The sequence below is a fragment of the Coptis chinensis genome, chromosome 3 (assembly GCF_015680905.1).
Source record: "Coptis chinensis isolate HL-2020 chromosome 3, ASM1568090v1, whole genome shotgun sequence".
In the NCBI taxonomy this organism is placed as follows: Eukaryota; Viridiplantae; Streptophyta; class Magnoliopsida; order Ranunculales; family Ranunculaceae; genus Coptis; species Coptis chinensis.
This window is the reverse complement of record NC_141458.1, coordinates 12,540,571-12,562,678: the sequence shown is the minus strand read 5'-3', so window position 1 is coordinate 12,562,678 and position 22,108 is coordinate 12,540,571. Positions and strand designations below refer to the sequence as shown.

At 33.1% G+C, this 22,108-nt stretch overlaps 1 protein-coding gene and 2 long non-coding RNA genes across 3 annotated transcripts; 1 reads left to right on the top strand and 2 right to left on the bottom strand.

The window, feature by feature from the left end:
- Positions 1-3,798: 3,798 nt before the first annotated feature.
- Positions 3,799-4,628, top strand: LOC147507993 (uncharacterized). Its single transcript, XR_015216275.1, has 2 exons — positions 3,799-3,915; positions 4,249-4,628. It is a non-coding gene; the product is annotated as an uncharacterized LOC147507993 (long non-coding RNA).
- A 7,340-nt stretch (positions 4,629-11,968) lies between these two features.
- LOC147507992 (diacylglycerol O-acyltransferase 2D-like) lies at positions 11,969-17,049 on the bottom strand. The gene is made up of 9 exons (XM_086600617.1): positions 16,827-17,049; positions 16,678-16,752; positions 16,500-16,585; positions 14,782-14,888; positions 14,539-14,694; positions 13,863-13,949; positions 13,203-13,300; positions 12,986-13,073; positions 11,969-12,470 (listed from the first exon to the last, which is right to left on the bottom strand). Exons 1-9 carry the CDS (start codon positions 16,985-16,987, stop codon positions 12,369-12,371), a joined length of 960 nt encoding a protein of 319 aa, XP_086456743.1. The 5' UTR covers positions 16,988-17,049; the 3' UTR covers positions 11,969-12,368.
- Positions 17,050-18,460: 1,411 nt separating this feature from the next.
- LOC147507991 (uncharacterized) lies at positions 18,461-21,442 on the bottom strand. Its single transcript, XR_015216274.1, has 4 exons — positions 21,407-21,442; positions 21,148-21,284; positions 19,055-19,099; positions 18,461-18,948 (listed from the first exon to the last, which is right to left on the bottom strand). It is a non-coding gene; the product is annotated as an uncharacterized LOC147507991 (long non-coding RNA).
- Positions 21,443-22,108: the final 666 nt, after the last annotated feature.

The following is a 22,108-nucleotide window of genomic DNA, read 5'->3' as shown; positions in this document are numbered from 1 at the left end:
AATAGACGTTGAGCTTAAATAAATTATATACCAAACCAAACCAAAACAAATTACATGTGAAAAATTAAATTATACAAAAAATAACATCACAAAATATATAATAGCAATTGGAAAAAAAAAATCAATAATAACAAATATTTTCAAATATATATAATACTGCATGAAACTAACATCAAAGAACAATTAACGAGAAACAGAAAACTAGATGCAAATGCATCAAACTAACCTCAAATAATATTTAACGGAAAATCAAAAATTGGATGCACATGCAAACATTAAACTAATAAACTAATCTTAAAAATTAATTAATGGACAATCAGAATATTGATACAACTGCATTAAACTAACCTCAAAGAATAATTAACGGGAAATCAAAACTTGGATGCAAATACATCAAACTAACACCAACAAATAATTGTCGAGAAATCGGAAACTGGATGCAAATGCATTAAACTAACCCTCAGAGATTAAATTATCGAAAAATCGGAAACTGGATGCAACTGTATTGAACTAACCTAAAAAAAATAATTAAATTGCAAAAAACAATATTTTCAACCAAAAACGATTTTCCTAAAACCCTTACGCCACAAAGAATAGTTTCCACACTAATCTCAGGTCAAGTTTAACATAACAAAGTTTCTTTCTAGAAAATAATAATGAAACTATGAAAGAACAAAGGAAAAAATGAATTGAGTTGCTTGAACATTTACTTTATGCATTTGTTAACCACACATGTGACTGGGAAAAAAAGAAAAAAAAAATAATCATAAAATAAATAATAGTGTACACCAAAAACAAATAAAATTGTATTGTATGCACTATATATATGGGCCTAACAAATAAAGTTGAATCAATTTGAGGTGTAAAATTTAGTCATAGTTAAAGATTTCAAAAACCACAGGCCACAGGCCACAATAATTACGACATATTCTAATTAAATTTTGAATTTTATAATTTCAATTTTAACGGAATAACGAGATTTAGTTAAAACGGACGTTGACTTAAATAAATTATATAACTATTGATTTAGTTAAAGTAGACGTTGGGATTAAATAAATTATATACTAAACCAAACCAAAACAAATTATATGTGGAAAATTAAATTATACAAAAACTAACATCACAAAATATATAATACTATTTGGAAACTCCCCCCCCCCCAATAATAACAAATATTTTCAAATATATATAATACTGCATGAAACTAACATCACAAAATATATAATACTATTTGGAAACTCCCCCCAATAATAACAAATATTTTCAAATATATATAATACTGCATGAAACTAACATCAAAGAACAATTAACGAGAAACAGAAAACTAGATGCAAATGCATCGAACTAACCTCAAATAATATTTAACGGAAAATCGGAAGTTGGATGCACATGCAAGCATTAAACTAATCTTAAAAATTAATTAATAGACAATCAGAATATTGATACAACTAAATTAAATTAACCTCAAAGAATAATTAACGGGAAATCAAAACTTGAATGCAAATATATCAAACTAACACCAACAAATAATTGTCGGGAAATCAGAAACTGGATGCAAATGCATTGAACTAACCCTCAGATATTAAATTATCGGGAAATCAGAAACTGGATGTAACTGTATTGAACTAACCTAAAAAAAATAACTATAAATTGGAAACAGGATGAAAATGCGTGAAATTAATCTTTACAAATAATTAACGGGAAATCGGAAACCGGATGCAACTACACTAAACTAATTTCAAAAAATAAATTTAATGCAAATGCATTGAACTAACCTAAAGAAATAATTAATGGAAAATCAAAAATTGGATGCAAATTCATTGAACTAACCTCAAACAATAATTAACGTGAAATCAGAAACTAGATACAAATACAACCTCATCGAATAATAAACGAGAAATTGGAAACTGGCCGGATGCAAATGTATTAAACTAATCTAAAAAAATGATTAATGAGAAATCGGAAACTGGATGCAAATGCATTGAATTGAGCTCGAAGAATAATTAGCAGGAAATTGAAAATTGGATGCAAATGCATTAAACTACAGCAAAAAATAATTAACAAGAAATCAGAAACTGGATGCAAATGCATTGAACTAACCTTAAAATATAAATAACAGAAAATCAAAAACTGGATGCAAATGCATTGAACTAACCTCAAAATATAGTTGTGTTATATGTTGTGGGAATGTCTCGATAAGTATAGTTTTGCATTTAAAACGGTGTTTATCTTATCTTTTTTCGTATAATTGGGAACACCTTGCTATTCAAGTAGCTTCAATATGAACTTCATCTTATTAGACAATTTCACAAAACTCCAATCAAATTTCTATTATTAAACAACAAATGAAGTTAAAATGTTTTATCAATGGTGAGTTATTTTTTTTAATAGAGAGTGCGTGAGGTTTTCATGTTATAAGAAATTTGGATGAGTGAGCAATATAATATCTGTGTATAATAGTTATGCATATGTAGTTGCATATATTTTTCAGAATAATTAATATGACAGGACCCGTTCGTAGATAATCTTTGAAGATCCCACATAGTGAGTCAGGTATATAATTTAAAGAATAATTAACGGGAAATCGGGAACTGGATAATCTTTAATGATCCAATATAGTAAATCAAGCATAATTTATTTTTATGTCATGCTTGCAAGGACAGTACAGATGGATAAGTAGAAAATTGGTATTACACACCACATTGGATAATTAAAAGGAAATAAAAAACTGGATTCAAATACATTGAACTGAGCTCCAAGAGTAATTAACGGAAAATCAGAAACTTTATACAAATACAATAAACTAAACTCAAAAAGTAATTAACAATAAATCGAAAATTGGATGCAACTGTATTAAACTAACATCAGAGAGTAACTAATGGGAAATTAGAAATTGGATGCAAATCCTTAAAAAAATATTTAACGGTAAATCGGAAACGGTATGCAAAAATGCATCAAACAAACATCAAATAATAATTAACGATGAATAAAAAACTGGATGCAAATGCATTGAACTAACTTCAAAATATAATTAACAGGAAATCAAAAACCAAATGCAACTGCATTGAATTAATCTCATAGAATAATTGACGGGAAATCAGAAACTATATGCAAATACATTAAAATAACTTCAAAGAATAGTTAACGGAAAATCAGAAATCGGATGAAATTGCATCAAACTAATTAAAACCTCAAAGCATAAATAATCATAAATCATAAACTAGATACAGATGTATTGAACTAACCTCAAAGAGTTATTAATGAAAAATCGAAAATTGGATGCAAATATAATGAACTAATCTAAAGACTAATTAACAAATATAGAAACATCAAAAAATGGATGCAAATGCACTGAACTAACCTCAATGAATAATTAACGGGAAATCATAAATTTGATGCAACTGCATTGAACAAACCTCAAAAAATAATTAACGGGAAATCGAAAATTTGCTGCAAATGCATTAAACTAACCTCAAAAAACAATTAATGGGAAATCAGAAATTGGATGCAACTATATTGAACTAACCCACTACTACAAAAATGTCAATAGATAGCATTTATTTAATTGCATTTGTAAAAAAATGCTATCTAAAAAACAGGTATTGCGTTTGTCAAAGTTAACGCTATCTTTTACTTGTACGTTTTCTGATTCAATTGCGTTTTATGCTTGCCCGCTGTCCCCAAATCCTAGAAAACGCTATCTCAAATTCACACGTGGGTAGAGCGGGCACTTAAGGTTCACACACGCGACAGAACTAGTGAAGAATATAAGTCAATTAGAATCTTCAAATCACTAACTTCAGTGAAAAAAATGAAAATGAACACCCTAGAAACAAAATCTGAGAAAGGAACATGATGGTTGATGCAATTTGAAGTTGGAACCGCCGTCATCCCTAGATTGCTGCTACAGGAAACGTAAATATCTCTTTCTAACCCTTCTCTATTTCAAATTGATTTACTTTCTTGTCAAAATCTCCATATATTCTTTTGAAAGTTCGCCCCAATCTTAAAAGTCCAATTTTTTCTTTTAGGTATACCTTCGAGATCCAATTATTCCTTCTTAAATCTGGTTGAAGAATTCTTTCAATATTATAGAATTTATCTAATTTAATTTTCTCTGTTGAATTTTATGCTATTTTGTAGTAGTGGGGCTCCTGTAGAAATGATATACGATGGACCTAGTTCTTTATTCAAATCTTTAGTAGCCATGACACTTTTCAATGATTTGAACTCTTTGAATCAAAACAGGATACTTGTAAATTGGATTGGATAGCTTCCCCTTTGTAAAGGTGAACACTTTCACCTTGAATTGTAAATCATTGTTTTTGAGTGCTGGTAACATGTCAAGACATATCTATTTCTTAGAGTTGTCTTTTCTGGGTATGAAATCTTTTGGATCAAAGTTTACTAATAGCTTATACTATTAGCTGCCCACTTGTATATTTTTTTCTCTTGCAAGTTCCAATGTCATCTTTAGACTTTGTTTTTGTCGCTTCTTCATAGGTCCTGCCAAAGGAAGGTTGTAAATGTCTCTATGGGAATGATGTACCTACTTGACTTTGCAAAACTACTTGAATTTCTTCTCTGTATTTTTCTTAACTTGTCTTCGCTTCAAAACTGTTTTTTTTTAAGCAAACAATATGTATCAAGATTCAGTCTTCTCTTCTGTCCAGGAATTATGTATTGTTTCTATAGATAGGGCGCCGCAACACAATATACATACTTCTACTTGTTAACTGTAGTACTGCAATAATCAACATTTTTGCTACTTGTAACAAAGAAACCTGATAGTTCTGTAAAATCTAATTTGTTTTTTTTTACAGTATTACTATGAACCGATAAAGAACCGCCAGTTTTGTTCGAAAAGAGAGGCCCTTGAATATATAGCAGGTAAAACTTGTGCAAGATCACATAAGAAATCGAAGAATAACTAAGAGACTGTGAGTAGTTTGGTATAAGATATATAATGTATTCTTTTCACAGTCAACTTTTTTTTTTTCATGCTTTCTGACTGTTGATAATTGTATATTTATATAGAAGAGCTCTCAACCTATCAAGGTGAAACTTAGATATAATTGTTCCTATTTTGTTGCAGGTATTTCGTGTATGCTGATGGGATATGTGTTGGCTACATTTTTTCTTTCTGCTTTGTTCACAACGAAGGATCGCATGTCTCTGGCATGGACTGACTTCTTCTTTGATCAGGTGACTATAATAACTTGTCAAATGTATCATGCATGAACATAAACAGTCCATATCAGTTATGAAACTTACACACTACCTATGAGAATGATAACTCAATGAAACAAATGTTGTACGTACTACTAGTAGACTCGGAGAACATAGATAAAAAATGAGAACTGAGAACATTACCTGGTTGGTTGCTGTCGACTGTGTTGTTCCCGGTTACTTTGTTTAGACTGTAAAGGTTAGTGTAATGTTGAGGTCTTTTAGGTCTGTCTATGCTAATAAATTAGATAATGTAGGTAGTATGTAGGAATGCAGTAGCTTAAATAATCTTTTGGCTTAATTTTGTGTAATTTCTGTCAAGTATCAATGCTAGGGATGAAATATAGACCTAGAAGCTTCAATTTAGATTGAAATTTTGTTGGTAATGAGCAGGTTCGGGATCTGTCACTTAGTAGATTGGTCCAACATTCATTGGTGTCCCAAAGACAGTTAGTAGCCTATTTTTTCCTGAGGGCACTTGTACATTTCTTAAATATCATTCTTGAACCTGTTTTGTACGTCTACAAAGACTGTTTTGATGTTTCCTAATAGTTCACATTGCCATCTCCCTCGGATTGTAAATTAACCAATGTCAGTATTGCTTATTAACAAAGAAGGGGTGACCATTTACTTTCCTTTATTGTCTCCTCATTTGTTTTTTTGTATTCTTTTTATTAATGTGTTTGTACATGCACACTTTGTTATAAATGTCAGACAGGAACCATTCATAGCTATGGTGCATAATATTGGCTATGGACAAGCGATGATATAAACATTAAACAAGGAGCTGGTTGCTATGGTAAAGAGCATTGTTATCCACATTATTGGATTTATAGTAACTTCCACTACTAGAAAAAGGCACACATATAGCTTTTGTTTAATAGCTTATGTTAAAAAGCGCTATACAAAAAAAATAAGATTGCGTTTGCAAGTGTTTTGCTATCATTTTTATTGAATGGTTCCCAGTGCAATTGTGTTCTTTTGTGGGCGCTGTCGATTAATTCTCTAATCTCTATTCACATGGTTTTCCTATAGTTATATTGGGGAATTGGTAGTTGTTGTAGTGTCTAGGTCCTGGTATACTTTTGGATCCTTATATTGATATTTGTTTAAGAATTGTTAGTATATGAAAGTTGTTTCTTGAACATTATTCCTCCATCTGGTTTTGAATTTCATCCGAAGCTTGTTTTTTTCATGGTACTCAAATCTATTATAGGAGTTTTTTTCCGCATGCAAGACATTAGTGGTCTAAATATCTATGACATCCTTGAGCCTTGCTACCACAATCCAGAAGCAAGAGAGGTTTCAAATGTTCAAACAAACAAAGAAAGGACTTGTGGGTAAAAGGAAGATACACCGACGCTTATTTGAGGAAGGACTACTTTCTTTGTAAATAACCTAGCTATTGATCCGTGCAAGTGATTTTCACTTTCTACCTTGCTTTTCTAAATTGGATAATTGTAGTTTGAATGAAATCGTATTTTAATTTTGCATTGTATTTTACTATGCATGCATATGATTTTCTAGATTCATATTTAGATGTATACGCTCATATGATACTCACATGCTAATATGCTATGTTACATTGTCATGATACATATGCATACTTGGCTTGTAACAAATTATCACTTTATAATTTCATGGGCCTTTTCAACTGAAATATGGTCATAGTATAATGTAAGTTATACACAAAACTTAAGTTCTTCCAAGTACTCACTGGTAGACTGCCTAGCCCGAGGGTTGAATCTTAGCTGTCCACATGTGTATTTTTTCTCTTGCAAGTTCTAATGTCATTATTAAACTTTGTTTTTGTCGCTTCTTCGTAGGTCATGACAACGGGTTATGTTCACTAACAAAAGATAAGCTGAAGTGATTGGTTGCTCAACTGAATTTTGTTTTGATGTGTTTAACAATAACTCAGGTATATATTCCTTTGTATATTTTGTGATAGTGTGGAATTATCTATGTCTTCTAGCGTGTATATTTATTTTTTCTACCGTGTAATTCGACCACAATAACCAGCAGGAAGGTTGAATGTATGGGTTGTCAAATTTTGTTTTAAAGGTTACTTTAGATTGATGGAGTGCTCTTGATTTTTTTACTAGTTCCATTGTAAAGTTTGAGATGAAACTAGGCCGCCATTCATGTATAAGTTTTATATTGACTAAAACCGGCTTACAACATGTAATATGTTTCTGTCATGTGTAGTAGTTCCTTATGTAACTCATATATTGTTATCTCTACGAAGATAATCACATGCAGGTTAACTCGTTATATTATTCTAGTTATAACCACATAATTAAGTAATCTTCACGGTCATAATTTGATGTAGTGATTTTTTTCCCTTCAAATCCATTGTATTTTAGTTATTTATTTATTTATTTGATGGATCTATAAGCTCAAAATGGAAAGAGCGCTCACGCAGTGGTAGTGAGAGGTTGATGGTTCAAATCCATCTAGATTCAATTGAATTTGTTTTTGCTGATTTTTAGTTTTGAAATAAAAATTAATGGTGATTCTCAAAAGCAAATTAAAAAGATAATTTATTAAAAGTGCATCTGGATAATAGCATTTTCTAAACGCTATAAACCAACAATTGTGTGTATGCAAACGCAATAAATACCATAGCATTTTCTGCAAAACGCAATTAAAATATTGATAGCGTTTGTAAAATGTGCTATCGATTTGATAGTGTTTTTCCACAAAATGCAATAACAATACCCATAGCGTTTGTAAAATGTGTTATCAGTTTGATAGCGTTTTTATCTGAAGTGCTATCGTTTAAAGCATAGCAGGCCAATTGATAGCGTTTGTGAAAACGTTATCGTTTACTTTTTATAGCGTTTTCTGAGTGCTATCTATTAACATTTTTGTAGAAGTGAACTCAAAGAATAATTAACGGAAAATCGAAAACTGGATGTAACTGCATTAAACTAAAATCATATATTAACTAACAGGCCGGAAAATCAGAAATTGGATGCAATATCCTTGATGAATATTTAATGAAAAATCAGAAACTGGATGCAAATGTATTTAAATAACCTTAAAGAATAATTAACTAGAAATATAAAACCGGATGTAACTACATTGAACTACCCTCAAAGCATAAATAACTGGAAATTGATTGGAAGCTAGATGCGAACTAACTTCGAAAAATAATTAACGGGAAATCAGAAACTGGATGTAGATGTATTAAACTAACCTCAAAGAGTAATTAATGGAAAATTGGAACTTTGATGCAAATGCAATTAACTAATCTCAAAGAGTAATTAACGAAACATTGAAAACTAGATAGAACTGCACTGAATCAACTTTAATGAATAACTAACGGGAAATCATAAACTTGGTGCAACTGCACTAAACTAACCTCAAATAATAATTAACGAGAAATCAGAAACTTGATACAACTACATTGAATTAACCTAAAAGAATAATTAATGGGAAATCAGAAACTATATCCAACTACATACATTGAACTAGCCTCAATTAACGTAAAATTGGAAACTTGATGCAAATGCATTAAACTAACCTCGAAACATAGTTGTATTATATATAGGGAGAATATAATATCTCGACAAGTATAGTTTTACATTTTAAGTAGTGTTTATTATAATTATTTTATTATGATTGGGAATGCCTTGCTATTTAAGTAGTTTCAATATCATCTTCGCCACATTGAGCATTCTCACAAAATTTCAATCAAATTTCAATTATTAAACATAACAACAAAAATAAATCGATGAGTTTTACCAAGATTTGGTGCTTTCTTTTGATAGAGAGTGGTGCAAGAAATTTAAACAAGTGATTAATATAATTTTCATATCTCATAGCTATGAATAGTTGCTAATATTTTTTAGAATAATTTAATATAACGACACTCGTTCGTAGGATGGGTTCGAAAGCTAGTTTTTTCTAATAGTCTACAATCTCACGTATATGGAATCTCTTTGGAGAGTTTGAGTGCATTTATAATTCTTATATTTGGAGAGTTTAAATGTATTTCTAATTCTTATACATTTCATCAGTAGAAACAACTAAATTAAAATATAATGGACTTAGCTATTATTATTCAGAAAAAGACAATGTAAATGGAACACAATTCACTTGCTTGATGACTGGTATACATACGCCTTGGAAATACATACCTAATAATTCCAATTTTTAAAGCTGCCACCACCTTACCATACATAATAAAGCACTACTCCACCTGATCTACCCTTTTACTAAATAAATTGTTCTCTCCTTATATGCGACCCCTAACTTAATGATAACATATCTCCTTAATTAAAGGAGGTGTAACTCTACTCTACTGGACATAACCTTCTCCCTTCATTTTTCCAATTTTAACTGTATTTCGATCTCAAGGAAAGAAAATTATGATAGATCTAGTGGCAGTATGGTAATTCTAATTTTAAGGTAAGTGTAAAATGTCATTCCAGTATACTTCTCGTGCCAAATTCAACTACACAAGTTCACATAAAAAAATTAATTATAACAAAGACGAGTCGAATGCGTAATTTCTTGTAGCATTGTTGAAACGAAATGCAAAATAACCAGATTAACCTTTGGTGAAATTTCGAGTCGTTACAGGTTGGCTAAACAATAATTCTAAATGATTATCAGTGTTTTATTCTACTTGGATCTAAACCTGTTTTCAAAGCTAAATTCTTACTGTCGATAAATGGCTCTCCAAAGGGCACGAGACGAAAGGACTCATTATTTCTTTGTTTCAATTAATCATTTCCATGTAGTCAAGGATCTGGTAATGGTGGTGAGCCAATTAATGGCTTTCATATTCAAATGAGCTCCAATAATGGCACCCTAACAAATCTATTTTCATCAAATTCATGGACAATTAACAACTCAATCCAACATATCAGTATAACTAGCATTATTTAAACAATCTAAACTCTTCAATTCAATCACAAATTGCAACAACCATACCAATCCCAAGCTTTAATCAAAATTACAAAACAGAAAGAAACAAAGTAACATACTTGAGATATGAGAAACTTGTTCAGGAGTAAGTTTAGCAGAAAATCCACTAGCAGCAGCCTTATAACTGTAAATTATAACATCTTTCGCAGCTTCTTCACTATTTTAACCAAAATAAAAAGAGCCCGTCATCAGTTAAACAACAACAACAACAACAACAACAACAACAAAAAAAAAAAAAAAAAAAAAATCTGACCTGCCAAGAACAGAAGCAAGAGTTCAAATATGATAAGCTTCATATTCGTCAATGCGTATGATGTATCACAATTCACCAATTAAACTTGTTGACACTAGACCCTAAGCCTAAACTCTAAACTTCTATACACTAAACCCTAAATCCCTATAAACTAGACCCTAAGTCTGAACCCTAAAAATCTCTAGACATTAAACCCTAAGTGTGTAAACCCTAAACCTTAATACATCGAATCCTAAACCCTAAACCTCTAGACACTAAACCCTAAACCAACTCATTGCATTTCATTGGTCGAAACTACTAAATAATAAAATACATTTTATATATGCATTTTAAAATGTATTAGTATTTTAAAATAAGTTTACTATTGGTAGGGCTGTCAATAGGTTTCTATAACTCAATAACCGACCCGAACCAAACCAATAAAAAACGGTTTGGGTTTTGATAATTTGAATTACCCTCCACCGACCCGAAACCAAACCGAACCGATAAGATATTGGTTTGGTTTCGAGTTTGCCCTCCACCAAACCGATATAAACCCGAACCGATAAGGTGATATTTTAGTAATATCTATGATTAATTTTGTATATGTTTATCAATTGTGTGGCTAAAATTAATCGATTTAATTTTGAATTTAATTGATTTTATAGTTTTCGGTTCGGGTCGGTTTGGTTTGAAATATATCTTATCGGTTTGGCACAGTTTCGGATTCCCAATTTTCTTATCGGTTTGGTTCGGTTTCTAATTCCCAATTTTCTTATTTGGTTCGGGTACAGGGCAGGGTTTGAAGCAACATATAGCACGCAAGAGATGGATGTTCCACTGTTCGAAAAATACATAACCCAAGCAGGGGCGGACTCCTGAATTCGAGATGGTTTGATAAATGAATTCGAGAAAATATCCAAATAATAGAGAAGGTGATTGAGAAATTGAAAATATTTGAGAAGTTTACTAGAAAATAAACGAAATGAATTACTCATTAGAGTAAAAGTAAAAGTGTGGACTTGACCTACGTTACAATCTTACAGAGTCCTTAATCCAAAATGTTAAAAATCATTAACTAATAAGCCAAATTTTTTTTGGCTAAAATACTAATGAGTTAAGTTAAATAGTAAACATTTAAGTCTATTATATATATTTTTTTTGAGAGAAACTTGAGGGTATTCACTTGAATACCCTGCCTATACACTAGGTCGCCCATGAACCCAGGATAGGTCTCAGGTTGGTGAGTATATAATAACCAATAGCCAGTACAAACATGCTCCGATAAGGGCGGGTACACGGAGGTTCTATGAAATGGGTGGATATGAGTTGCCTGAGAGCAAGACTTTATAGTTTATACTACATAAAGAAAATATCGACTCCTGTTGCAAATCCAAACAATCATCACGGGTTGACCTGGGGTGAGGTTGAATATAGTTGAACATACTCCAATTAGGCCCCATGCTGTGTACAAGCATTGGCATTATAAGTAGGACTACGTAAGTAATAAAATGTTCTAGGACATATATGATATATCAACATGAACACTATATAATAACAGAGAGCAAATAAGTGAAGATGAAATATATATATACCTGAATATAAAGGAGTACTGTGTATACATTTTCTTAAGTCGTAACTATTATTGCCACTACCTTGAGACCCCGAGTTGATAACTTCATCAGAGAACAGATCAATGGCACAGGCAACCCACCACATAAGAAACTGCTTCACTAATCCAACCCCACTTTGATTAAGACTGATTTCCTATTTAACCAATCTTCAAAAGACAATAAATAAGCAGCGAGAGCACATAGTGTGAACTACAATTGAGAGGGAGAAGTTGGGAGGTAACGCTATGAGTTATAACTGTATGTAGACAGGAATTTTCATTCTTCAAAGGGAGCTTTTACGTTTCATTTTCCCTTACTAATTTAATCAAGTTGACGAGTAAATATACATATACAAATCAAAGAATTCTCAGCTCGAGATCAGCGTGGCCAACCCTTGCTTTGTGTCTTTCAAAAAGATCTTCAAGGGCTTGAATATACTTTTTGTGGACCTCATTGACCTGCACAAAAAGATTTGAATTCCTAGTCACTTACGGGTTGGGAGTATTTCTGGAAATGAATATTGGTAGGTTGCAGGCAAAGATATGAAATAATTCCACTGATACCACTACGGCACTACCAGCACCATGCACCCAGTGACGACAGGGTTGCGATACACAGATAAGAAGTTTTAATTGTATATAAGAATAAATGCCTTGTGGTTCCTTGTTGAAATTACTAATGGATGACGACCAAAGGATAATTGTCACCGAAAAATACTTTAATAACTTTCCTGAGATTAGTACGACTTACTGATTATTATGCGCCAAAAAACCATTTCAGTATGGTCACCAAGGTTTAACCTCTATTTGACTTTATGTCTCACTCATTTATTGAAGGTAACAATGGGATCTCTAGAATGAATGAAAGAATCTTGAGATCTAATGATGAGCACCCAATTCCCTGAGCGACCCTGGGATTCAGGATCCTCCACACTAAATAAAATCGTACGGAAATGGAGGTTGCTGAGTCATACCTCTTCCACAGTAGGTTTTGTTGTTTTTTTGTATTCAATGGGTCTACCCACCACTATATGCATTGGATAGCGAAAGGGCAAAGGTGATCTACAAAGAACAAGACGGATGTCAGTCAGAAGTAGATAAAAAAACGAAACACTTTCTCCCTCGAAACAGGTGTTCCAACTAAATCATAAAAAGAATTAGGGAAATAAACAGCAGAATTAGCAACTTTACCCAAACATTCCCCAGAAGACGATTGGAGTGAACTTGATTGCTCTAGAGAAATGGAGAAACAGCTTCCCACTGGGCTTCCACCACTTATAAATGTTTGTCTGCACTTCCCGAAATGGCAAATACACTGATTAGTTAGCGGAGCACAGTGGCATACTGATATACACCAAGTACAATTCTCCACAGTCAACACTTTTAAATACCAAAGGTGGCAGCAGTATGAACGTAAGCCATTTTAAACCGTTGCAGTCATGGACTCCATATGCAAGGATATTAGCAGGCTAGTAGAGAATTTACACAACATCAGAATCTAGAAAGTGCATTTCTAAAATCTATGACTGCAAATCTCTAAACAATCATGTCATCTTAACTATATGAATACAGTTTTTTAAGCAATAGAATCTGGTAAAATTCACACATGAAATGAAAGATCTTGACTGAAGCACTCCGTCAACATTTTCTTTTGACATGTTCTTTAAATATTTTTCCTGAAACATTGTAAGCAAAATAGAATAAACTACGATAAAAGAGTGAAAGGCTAAGTTAGCACATACGCAAACAGAGATCAGTTGGATGCACCAGCATAGGTTCATTTTGGTATTATTAATGATTTAGAAAAGGGAAACTGTGCATCCATTACTTTATTCTGAAGAATATGGATACCTGGCCAAAGCAAAAAACAGGTACCAAAGGCCGGCCTGACTCCATGGCTATACGAACAAATCCTCTTCTTTGCTTGATGAAGGCTACCTACAATATATTAAAAATGGAAAGAACAAATTGCATTGTTACTAGAAAGAATTTTAGGTAATAACTAAGCTAGCAACATCCACTTTCAATGGGCATGCTTGTCAGCCACTTCTTACCATTCACCTATTGGACCAAAAGAGAACAAGAAACAGCTACAGAAACAACATGACCTAAGAAACTATGGTCAGATGTTTTGAAAAAACAGGCTAGGACGAACTAGCAATTCCACATAAAGAGGCCAACTTCGGATGACACGATAAATGGACTATAGGGAAGAAGGAGTTCCTTTATCAAGTTTAACAGTGATACTTTCCTCCATAATAGAACAGAGAGATTTGAAAGAGAACGTGAAAAATAAAATAAAAAAGTTATTTGAAATTTAACACGGCTTAAACTGGAAGTTTGAAAATGATGACAAATAGGCGGCACACAAAATAAGCTGAGAGATGCCCTCTGTGTACTGCTGTTGAGGAATTCCCTAAGTTCATCTTTATCAACTTTCAAGTGTCTTCATGTGCTTACATAGACATGACTGGAAAAACTCTAAGAAAAGAACTATCATTGCCCACGTTAAAGAAATAAAACAGACCTCAAAATTGCGGTCCATATAAAATGCCTCCTGTACTCCACCTGGCACTATAATACAACTATAACCAGCAGCCAAGAGAGAGATGAAGTTTTTCTTTGTTGCCGATGTAAGCCCCAGCCATGTCCATATTTGCCTTAGAAATGGTGTGTAGAAAACCTGATAAACTTTTATGAGAAGCAAGATGGGTGGGAAGATAGGAATTTCTCCTTTCTGCTAACTGGCATTGAAATTAACAACACTTACAGCACTGCTTGCGAGGGCCTTGATCTTGGGCAAAGGCATGAAACCCGTGAGATCGGCGAGAGCAACAACTCCAATTGGTAAAACAGAATGTGGTTCATAGGCAAAAACTGTTACATGGCAAGGGAACAATGTACGGATTACAAAAATGAGAAAATGCAAATCCAAGTTAAACTAATGACATCAACATTCGCCGGTGCACGCCATCAACCCAGTCAGACGCTTAATATTATTCTAATTATCATTCATGCCTACGGAACGACCGCTAGGCCTGTTTTAACTTTCAAAATATGTATTACTGCACTTAGCACATACTTGTTGCACCCTGTACATATTCCGTCCACGTACTTGATTTATCTTCTTAGTGTGGCACTTGTGGATCTAACCTCATAGAATTGGACTAGTGAAAATTTTCCACACCTTAACGTCCAGTAATTTCTTACTCCCTTAATAATCTTAACTTTGATGGAACACTCGTGAACAATTTGCGCAAAAACAGCATTCCTGGCCTAAGCAGTTTTCGTGCAGAAGCCTACAGAGATTATACATCTTTGTGGACTCGGTCATCTTGTGGAAGAACAGAGTGTGCCTGCAACCCTTTTTACGCCTAAAAAAAACGAAAAAAGATCACTCGTCACACAAAATTTTTGTGAAGTTGATGCTGGAGTTCTGGTTTGGCTTCTTTTACTGGAGATTAGGAGTTACAGACCTCTTCCCTACTAGGTAGCTGTTAATTCTTCAAGGAGCTTACTAACTGTTTACTCCAACAACACCCAAATATATACAAGAAGGTTTCAGATTCACAAGAATACAAAACATAAGGTATATACTCTTTCCCGTAATCAAGTGTAATACCCTAATCTAGTCTAAAAACATAATAAGCTTAAGACAACAAGGCAAGTTTAGATATACCTTCACGATCCACCAACACGGGATAGTCCCTAACACGGGGTTTAGGAAGGCCCTAAGGATACTTACACAAAGTATGATTCCCAATTCTGTATCCAGTCTATTAAAGGTAAATTGCTCTGGACTATCAGTCCAAGCGATGTATTTCACCTTCTACCCACTGAACGACAACAAAAGCCCCACTGCCACAGACAGAAGCTTTAGTTTGTCTACTCTAAACTGTTATGCAAATGACATTTTTACTCAATTTTCTTCGAGAATTGAAGTTGCTGCTTTCCCATTACTCTTTGATTAAAGAGTGGATGCTACTAAAAATTTCAAATATTACCCACGTAATTCACCTTCTCATGTAAACTTGATATCTGTTGTACTGTATCCCTGGATTCATTGACCAGCCCATGAAACTAAAAGTTTGTCTCTTTCAAACTGTTATACTAATGGCAATTCAACTCAATTTTCTTGGTGAATTTCAAGATACTTAACCCTACTAAATTTATTTGATGAAAGGATACTTAACTTTACAAATATTAGACACACTTCATCAGGATGTCGATGCTACTATACATTTCAAATGCGTCCCATCTAATTCAACTACTCATCAAAATGGAAAACTGTTGTACCAAAAGTCTTCTTAGGTGAGCCTTACAAGATTTAATAGTAAAAAACAGCTAACCGACTACAAGAATAATGGCAAGACTCTATAGCAAGTATGAAACTTTAATATCAATTGATAACGATAATAACAACAATAATAATAATACAATACAAACATGCAGTATGAAACTTTCAGGAAAAAGGAAATAGAAGCTTACTATAAGCTTGATTTGGATCGAATGCCTTGATATCTTCCACATGCAGAGTAATTGGAAAGTAGCCACAAGTGTGCTTACATACATACCTGAACTCTCCAAAACATTTACAAAAACCAACCATTAAAATCAAAACATAATAAACTTAAAAAAGAGGAGAAAAAAGGAAGTAGCTAATAACCTTGCCAATTTTCTTCCCAGTTTGCTATTAGCATTTACAGGCACGACCATAAGCAATATGAGCAGCCCAATTAGACTGAAAACAATTAAAAGCATATTAGTAGTAAAGAAGGATAAAATGAATAAGGAAATGGGTGAATGATTACGTACGTGAAAGCTTGAGTGGTGGAAAGAAAGAATATAGCTATTAAGAGTAACGCAACGTTGAAGTGAATTGCACCAAGCCAAATGGTAAGTGAAGTTATTGTATGAAATATAGAAGACGGCTTCCCTTTAATAACTGTTAGCTCACCAATGTTCGTTTCCGCCATTAGATACAGCTGCAGCTCCTGGAAGACACAAAATGAGGAACTACTTATTAGAAACGTCCGGAAACTCAAACACTTTGTGTCAGGTTACATGTTGTTACGTACTAGAAGTACACGTGGTTGAATCTTGAGTTGTTTCGACACGTGCCGGTGATTAAGTTGGTCATATGATACGCTAGGGTGCCAATGGGTACCCGATTACCCGAAACGGAATGTTCAAGTTCTGAGTCTTAAAAAGTTAGACCCATTTAAAATGGGTCATTAAAAACTGAACCGATAAAGAACCGAAATTATTGAACCGAATAGTAAAAAATCTGTGGGTATCCGAACCAAAACCGAAACTGATTATTATGATTTCGATATATAAAATTTAATATTATATTACATTTAAGATAATCAAACTTATACATCATAATATAAAATATATTTTTTACATATAAAAGTCTATTAAATATATATAACATAATAGTGAATGTGTGTTGCTAAATGTATATTTTATAATTATATGTTAAATAAGTGTATCATAGATTGTTAATAATAATGTCAACGTGTATATTATGAATTAACTAATGCATTTTATATTTATTAACTTATGCACGTATATATTTAAATAGGATACATATGCTTGATATATTGTGGTACACACACTTATTATAAACCAATATATAGTGTTCATATTAAAAATTAGTGATGAGATGTAATTGTAAGATGCATGTACTTGCATGTTTGATTTAAAATGCGAGTTAATTGTACATGTACAAATATATGTGTATGCACGTAAAATATATCAATGTAACAAATATATGTGATTGCACGTATACACGATCGAGTTAATATAAGGAAACAAATATATGTGTATGTACGTAAAAAAAAAAAAATCAAATTATAAGGTTAGATATTTGATTATTTTAATTTCTATATCAAATGTTTAAATTATCACATGAATAGTAAATGTTTTAACGTGTATGATTGATACATATTCATAAATTGATGTAAATATGATTGTTGATACATGACTAATTATATATAAAATATTATCGTGTAGGAAAATTAAAAAAAAAAAAAAAAACAATGCAAGTTTTAGTATTTAAATGATTGAAATTGTTTAATAATCATAATAAATAATAAAGACCCGAATTAGAACCAAAACCATAAAACCATGTTTTTTATGGTTTTAAGGTTGGAACCATCTCTATAATTCTCATACTAAAAACGTTGAGAACCGAAACCGATAAAACCGTAAATAGTAAAACCCAAACTGAAACCACTAAGACCCGACTTAAAACCGACCCGTTGGCACCCCTAGATACGCATGAGGTGAAAATTAATACAAGTTTAGAATGTTTTCTACGAAACTTTTGATGGGTTGCCTGATTTTGCATGAGGTAAAATTATTTTCATTTATTACTCTTTTCTTCATCAACAAATAAGCAAAAAAAAGGCCCAATTTCCAATTTTAATCTTAGTTTATTAGCATCAACAATCAGCATATTTTTCAGCCTACCTATCACGTTTTCAGAAGATTCTGATACTAACAGGCTTTTCCAACTTACAACCGCTGATATTAGGTTAAACCAGACGATTGCAAAATTGAATTAGGTTAAACCATTAAAGCAAACTTAATTTAATCTTTCGCCCTCTATTTAACTAGACATTGTTATTATTCTCTTATTTTCCTGATAGGTTCTGACCAGAACACTATTAAATATTTCAATAATAAACGGAAGAAACTGATCATATCAGCAGAATCAATGTAATTAACATACCACGTACAGAAGGGTGAAGATTGCATGTCACTCGATGATTTAATCTTTCAAGCTAACCCTCCGTTTTGGCTTTCACTGACACGCTTCTGTTGCTCCATATCTTTTAACACTGCAAGTAATTTTGTTTGATACCCTCTGCATCATTGATTTGCACTGTCCACCTCATTCATTGCTACTGCAATTCTCGTCTTCCTCACCCTACAAAACAGGTAAGAGAGTCCATTTGTGATTTGTCAGCTTGGATAACCAAACACAACTGCAAAGACTACTATTTACCGCGAAACTATAGAAGTTAGCTTCTTACATATGTAGATCCACTATTGTAAATGCTTCAAATCCTCAATTTCACCTATCATTAAAGAAACCATAAAAGTAAAGGAGAACAAAATTAGTGAAAAAAATAGTGAATCCCCTGAAAGGGGCCTGAATTCATTAAGACGAGGAACAAGGAATTGTACTGAACAAGAAGGCAGCTAAAAACTTTAAATGTTAAGACAAGAGGCAATTAAGTATGCTCAATCCCATAATAGAGTATAAGTCATTAAATTGGATCACAAGGGTATTGTTGTTGTAACTTACATAACAGAATCTGTTTAGAGATTAGTTATGACAGATGGACAATAACTGTCCCGTTAGTTTTTTTTCATTGGACAGTCTTCATCATCAAGTGAATAGGTGTTTGTTTAGACACAGAAACTGGAAGAGTCTACACTTCCAGACATGTTGTTGTCAATGAACAACACTTTCCTTTCAAATTTAACATTCCAATATCTACACACACTACAAATAATCCTAGACCATCTTTAAATGAGATTATTGTACCATATTTTCCTTGTACCAGAGCACACACAAACCCTATTAACTCCCAGTCATCTGACATTCATAACTCATCACAACAAATTTCAAATCATTGTTCTCCTTCAAGTTCCACATCACAATCTACTTCATCTAACAGTCCTCCATCTCAAAGTATATCATTTCCACCTCCTCATAACAATATCCTTTCAAATCATTCAAATTCAAACAACTCTGCTTCTAATTCTTAGCAGCATTTCGATGTGTTTGTCCTAAAAAGGGCATAATGTGTGTTTGATTCATGGAAATTATTCCCACACTCGAATATAGGATAAAATTCTATTGGTCAGTTGATCTTTGTGGGATATTTTCCCACTCAAGAGCTCTAATCACACCAAACTCTTCCACTCCCTCCATACTTAAAAATCTTCCCCACACAATTACAACAATTGAGTTGTGGAAAAGTTCCAAACAAATCGAGACTTCGATCCAAATTTACTTTCCCATGGGAAAGTTTCCCACAGATAAAACACAACCATAGTCTAATAGTTGGTGAAATTGAGTGTACAAGATGACATTCAAGCCTGAGATTGCATGGTTCAACTCTTTGATTGGGTTGTTTATTAGCATTTTCTTCAATCAATTCTTCTTTATGGTTTAATTTGCATTAATATGAAGTAGGTGGTGAAGTAGATAGAAAATAACAACCGCAGCAACTTGGGCAGTTCGGCTATGGTGATGTACACAGTAATTCAACCCAAAAATATGTATATACACATATTTCTAATAAACAAATGAAATGAAATGATAGCCAAAGATTAAGACCTATTAATGTGTTATCATCTTTGTAAAAAGCAGTGCAACATGAACCCATGTTTCTTGTTCAGGTCATGCAATCAAAGTTGTGCTACTGTGCTTCTTCCCTACTTATAATAATGGTCGCTACCAACACATCTCTTGACGATATAAGCACATGAAATATGCCAATTCATAATTTTAGTATTGATAAATATCAGTGTTCATTTGACACAATGCCAGCATTGTGTTGATGTACATGTGACCAAAGAGTGTATTATCACATTGCAACCAAGAAAATACACTACTAGTTCAAATGTAAATTAGTATCGAAAAGAAAAGGGTTCACAATATTTTTATAATTGGTACAGTGACTACCACAAGCACCAGTAATATGCACAAGAAATTTATGTTTCAAGTCTTTCAACAGCCACACTTTTGTACTTGACCAACTATATAAATGTTTCCTAATCTTACCCAAATACCATGTCAAGACTCAAGAGTACGTGAAGGGTCTCAGTGATCCTAAACCATAACTTTCCAGCATCAACCCTGCTTCACCAACACCATATTCTTTATACATAATGTCTAAGGTCTCAAAAGAATTCACAGCTTTTCAGGAAATACATGTTTCACCATTGGCATACTTTACGAACCTAACAAGAATTTACTAACTCAAAAGTGAAGAAACTAGTGTTTGTATCCAATATCAAATCTACTTTACGGCTTTACTAACATCACATTCATTATCCAGATTCCAGAATACTTAACATCTCACTAGAATGTGTAGAAGACTTTACAACTCACCAGCCTGCCCATCATGATATCAGCAACTCGAAGCTGAAAGAAGACCCTGGTAGTAGGATTCTGGCATCAGACCCCCAAACTTTACAAAACTTGAAATCCCTCAATCATATTAGGTTATAGCAGAATGCGGCAACAAACTGAGTTAAGTTACAGCAACTTTAATTTAGTTTTCCCTTGTCCATATAACCAGCACACTATCAAAAATTTCAACACTAACTGAAAAAATATTGAACAAATGGTGCCAATGTAGTTCACACACCATGAACAAAAGGTAAAGATTGCACATAGGCCCTTTGTTGTGAATAAATAACTGCGGAAACAACGTTACCCACAACAAATAGATCAATCCAACACAGGGATCGATCCTTCTCAATAGACAAGATTTCAACACCCTCCAAGCAATATCTTAACACTTCTCAATATCAAATAACAAGCATATAAAGTAAAACAATTAATGTAAAAGAAGAACAAACCACAAGACGAGATATATCGTGGTTCGGCAATTTGCCTACTTCCACACTGCGAGTTCCAAGCTTTACTAGATGTCCCGGATAATGATTACAAGTCTCTCAATTCACTCACAAAGAATGAACACTCAACTCACAAAGAATTGCTCTCTTATAATCTCTCTCTTTCTTGGTTTTGGAAAAGTTAGGTTTTACAGAAAAAACCTATATTTATACTTTTTCAGGAAACTTCCAAAAAAGGGCAAATTCGTGCTGAAATAGGGTGGAGCGCGGGTCACGCCCTCGACCCGGGCAAAGTTGAGCACGGGTCACGCTTAAATCACTGGAGGTCGCCAAAGCATGAGCGCGGGTCGCGCCTTGCCCAGGTGTAAATGGAGCGCGGGTCACGCCTTTCACACTAGAATGAGAAAACATCGTTTTTCTCTACAATTTTCCACCTCGGTGAGGTTTTAACACATAAAACCGAGCCGAACACATCCATTCAGAAACTCGTA

What these genes read in the sequence shown, in the direction of transcription:
- LOC147507992 (XM_086600617.1), bottom strand. Translation starts at nt 16,987, where the DNA reads ATGGCGGAAACGAACATTGGTGAGCTAACAGTTATTAAAGGGAAGCCG. An exon ending in ATATGGACCGCAATTTTGAG is followed by an intron (nt 13,950 to 14,538) that starts GTCTGTTTTATT and finishes AATATATTGTAG; the next exon opens with GTAGCCTTCATCAAGCAAAG. An exon ending in CAAAACCTACTGTGGAAGAG is followed by an intron (nt 12,471 to 12,985) that starts GTATGACTCAGC and finishes CTTTTTGTGCAG; the next exon opens with GTCAATGAGGTCCACAAAAA.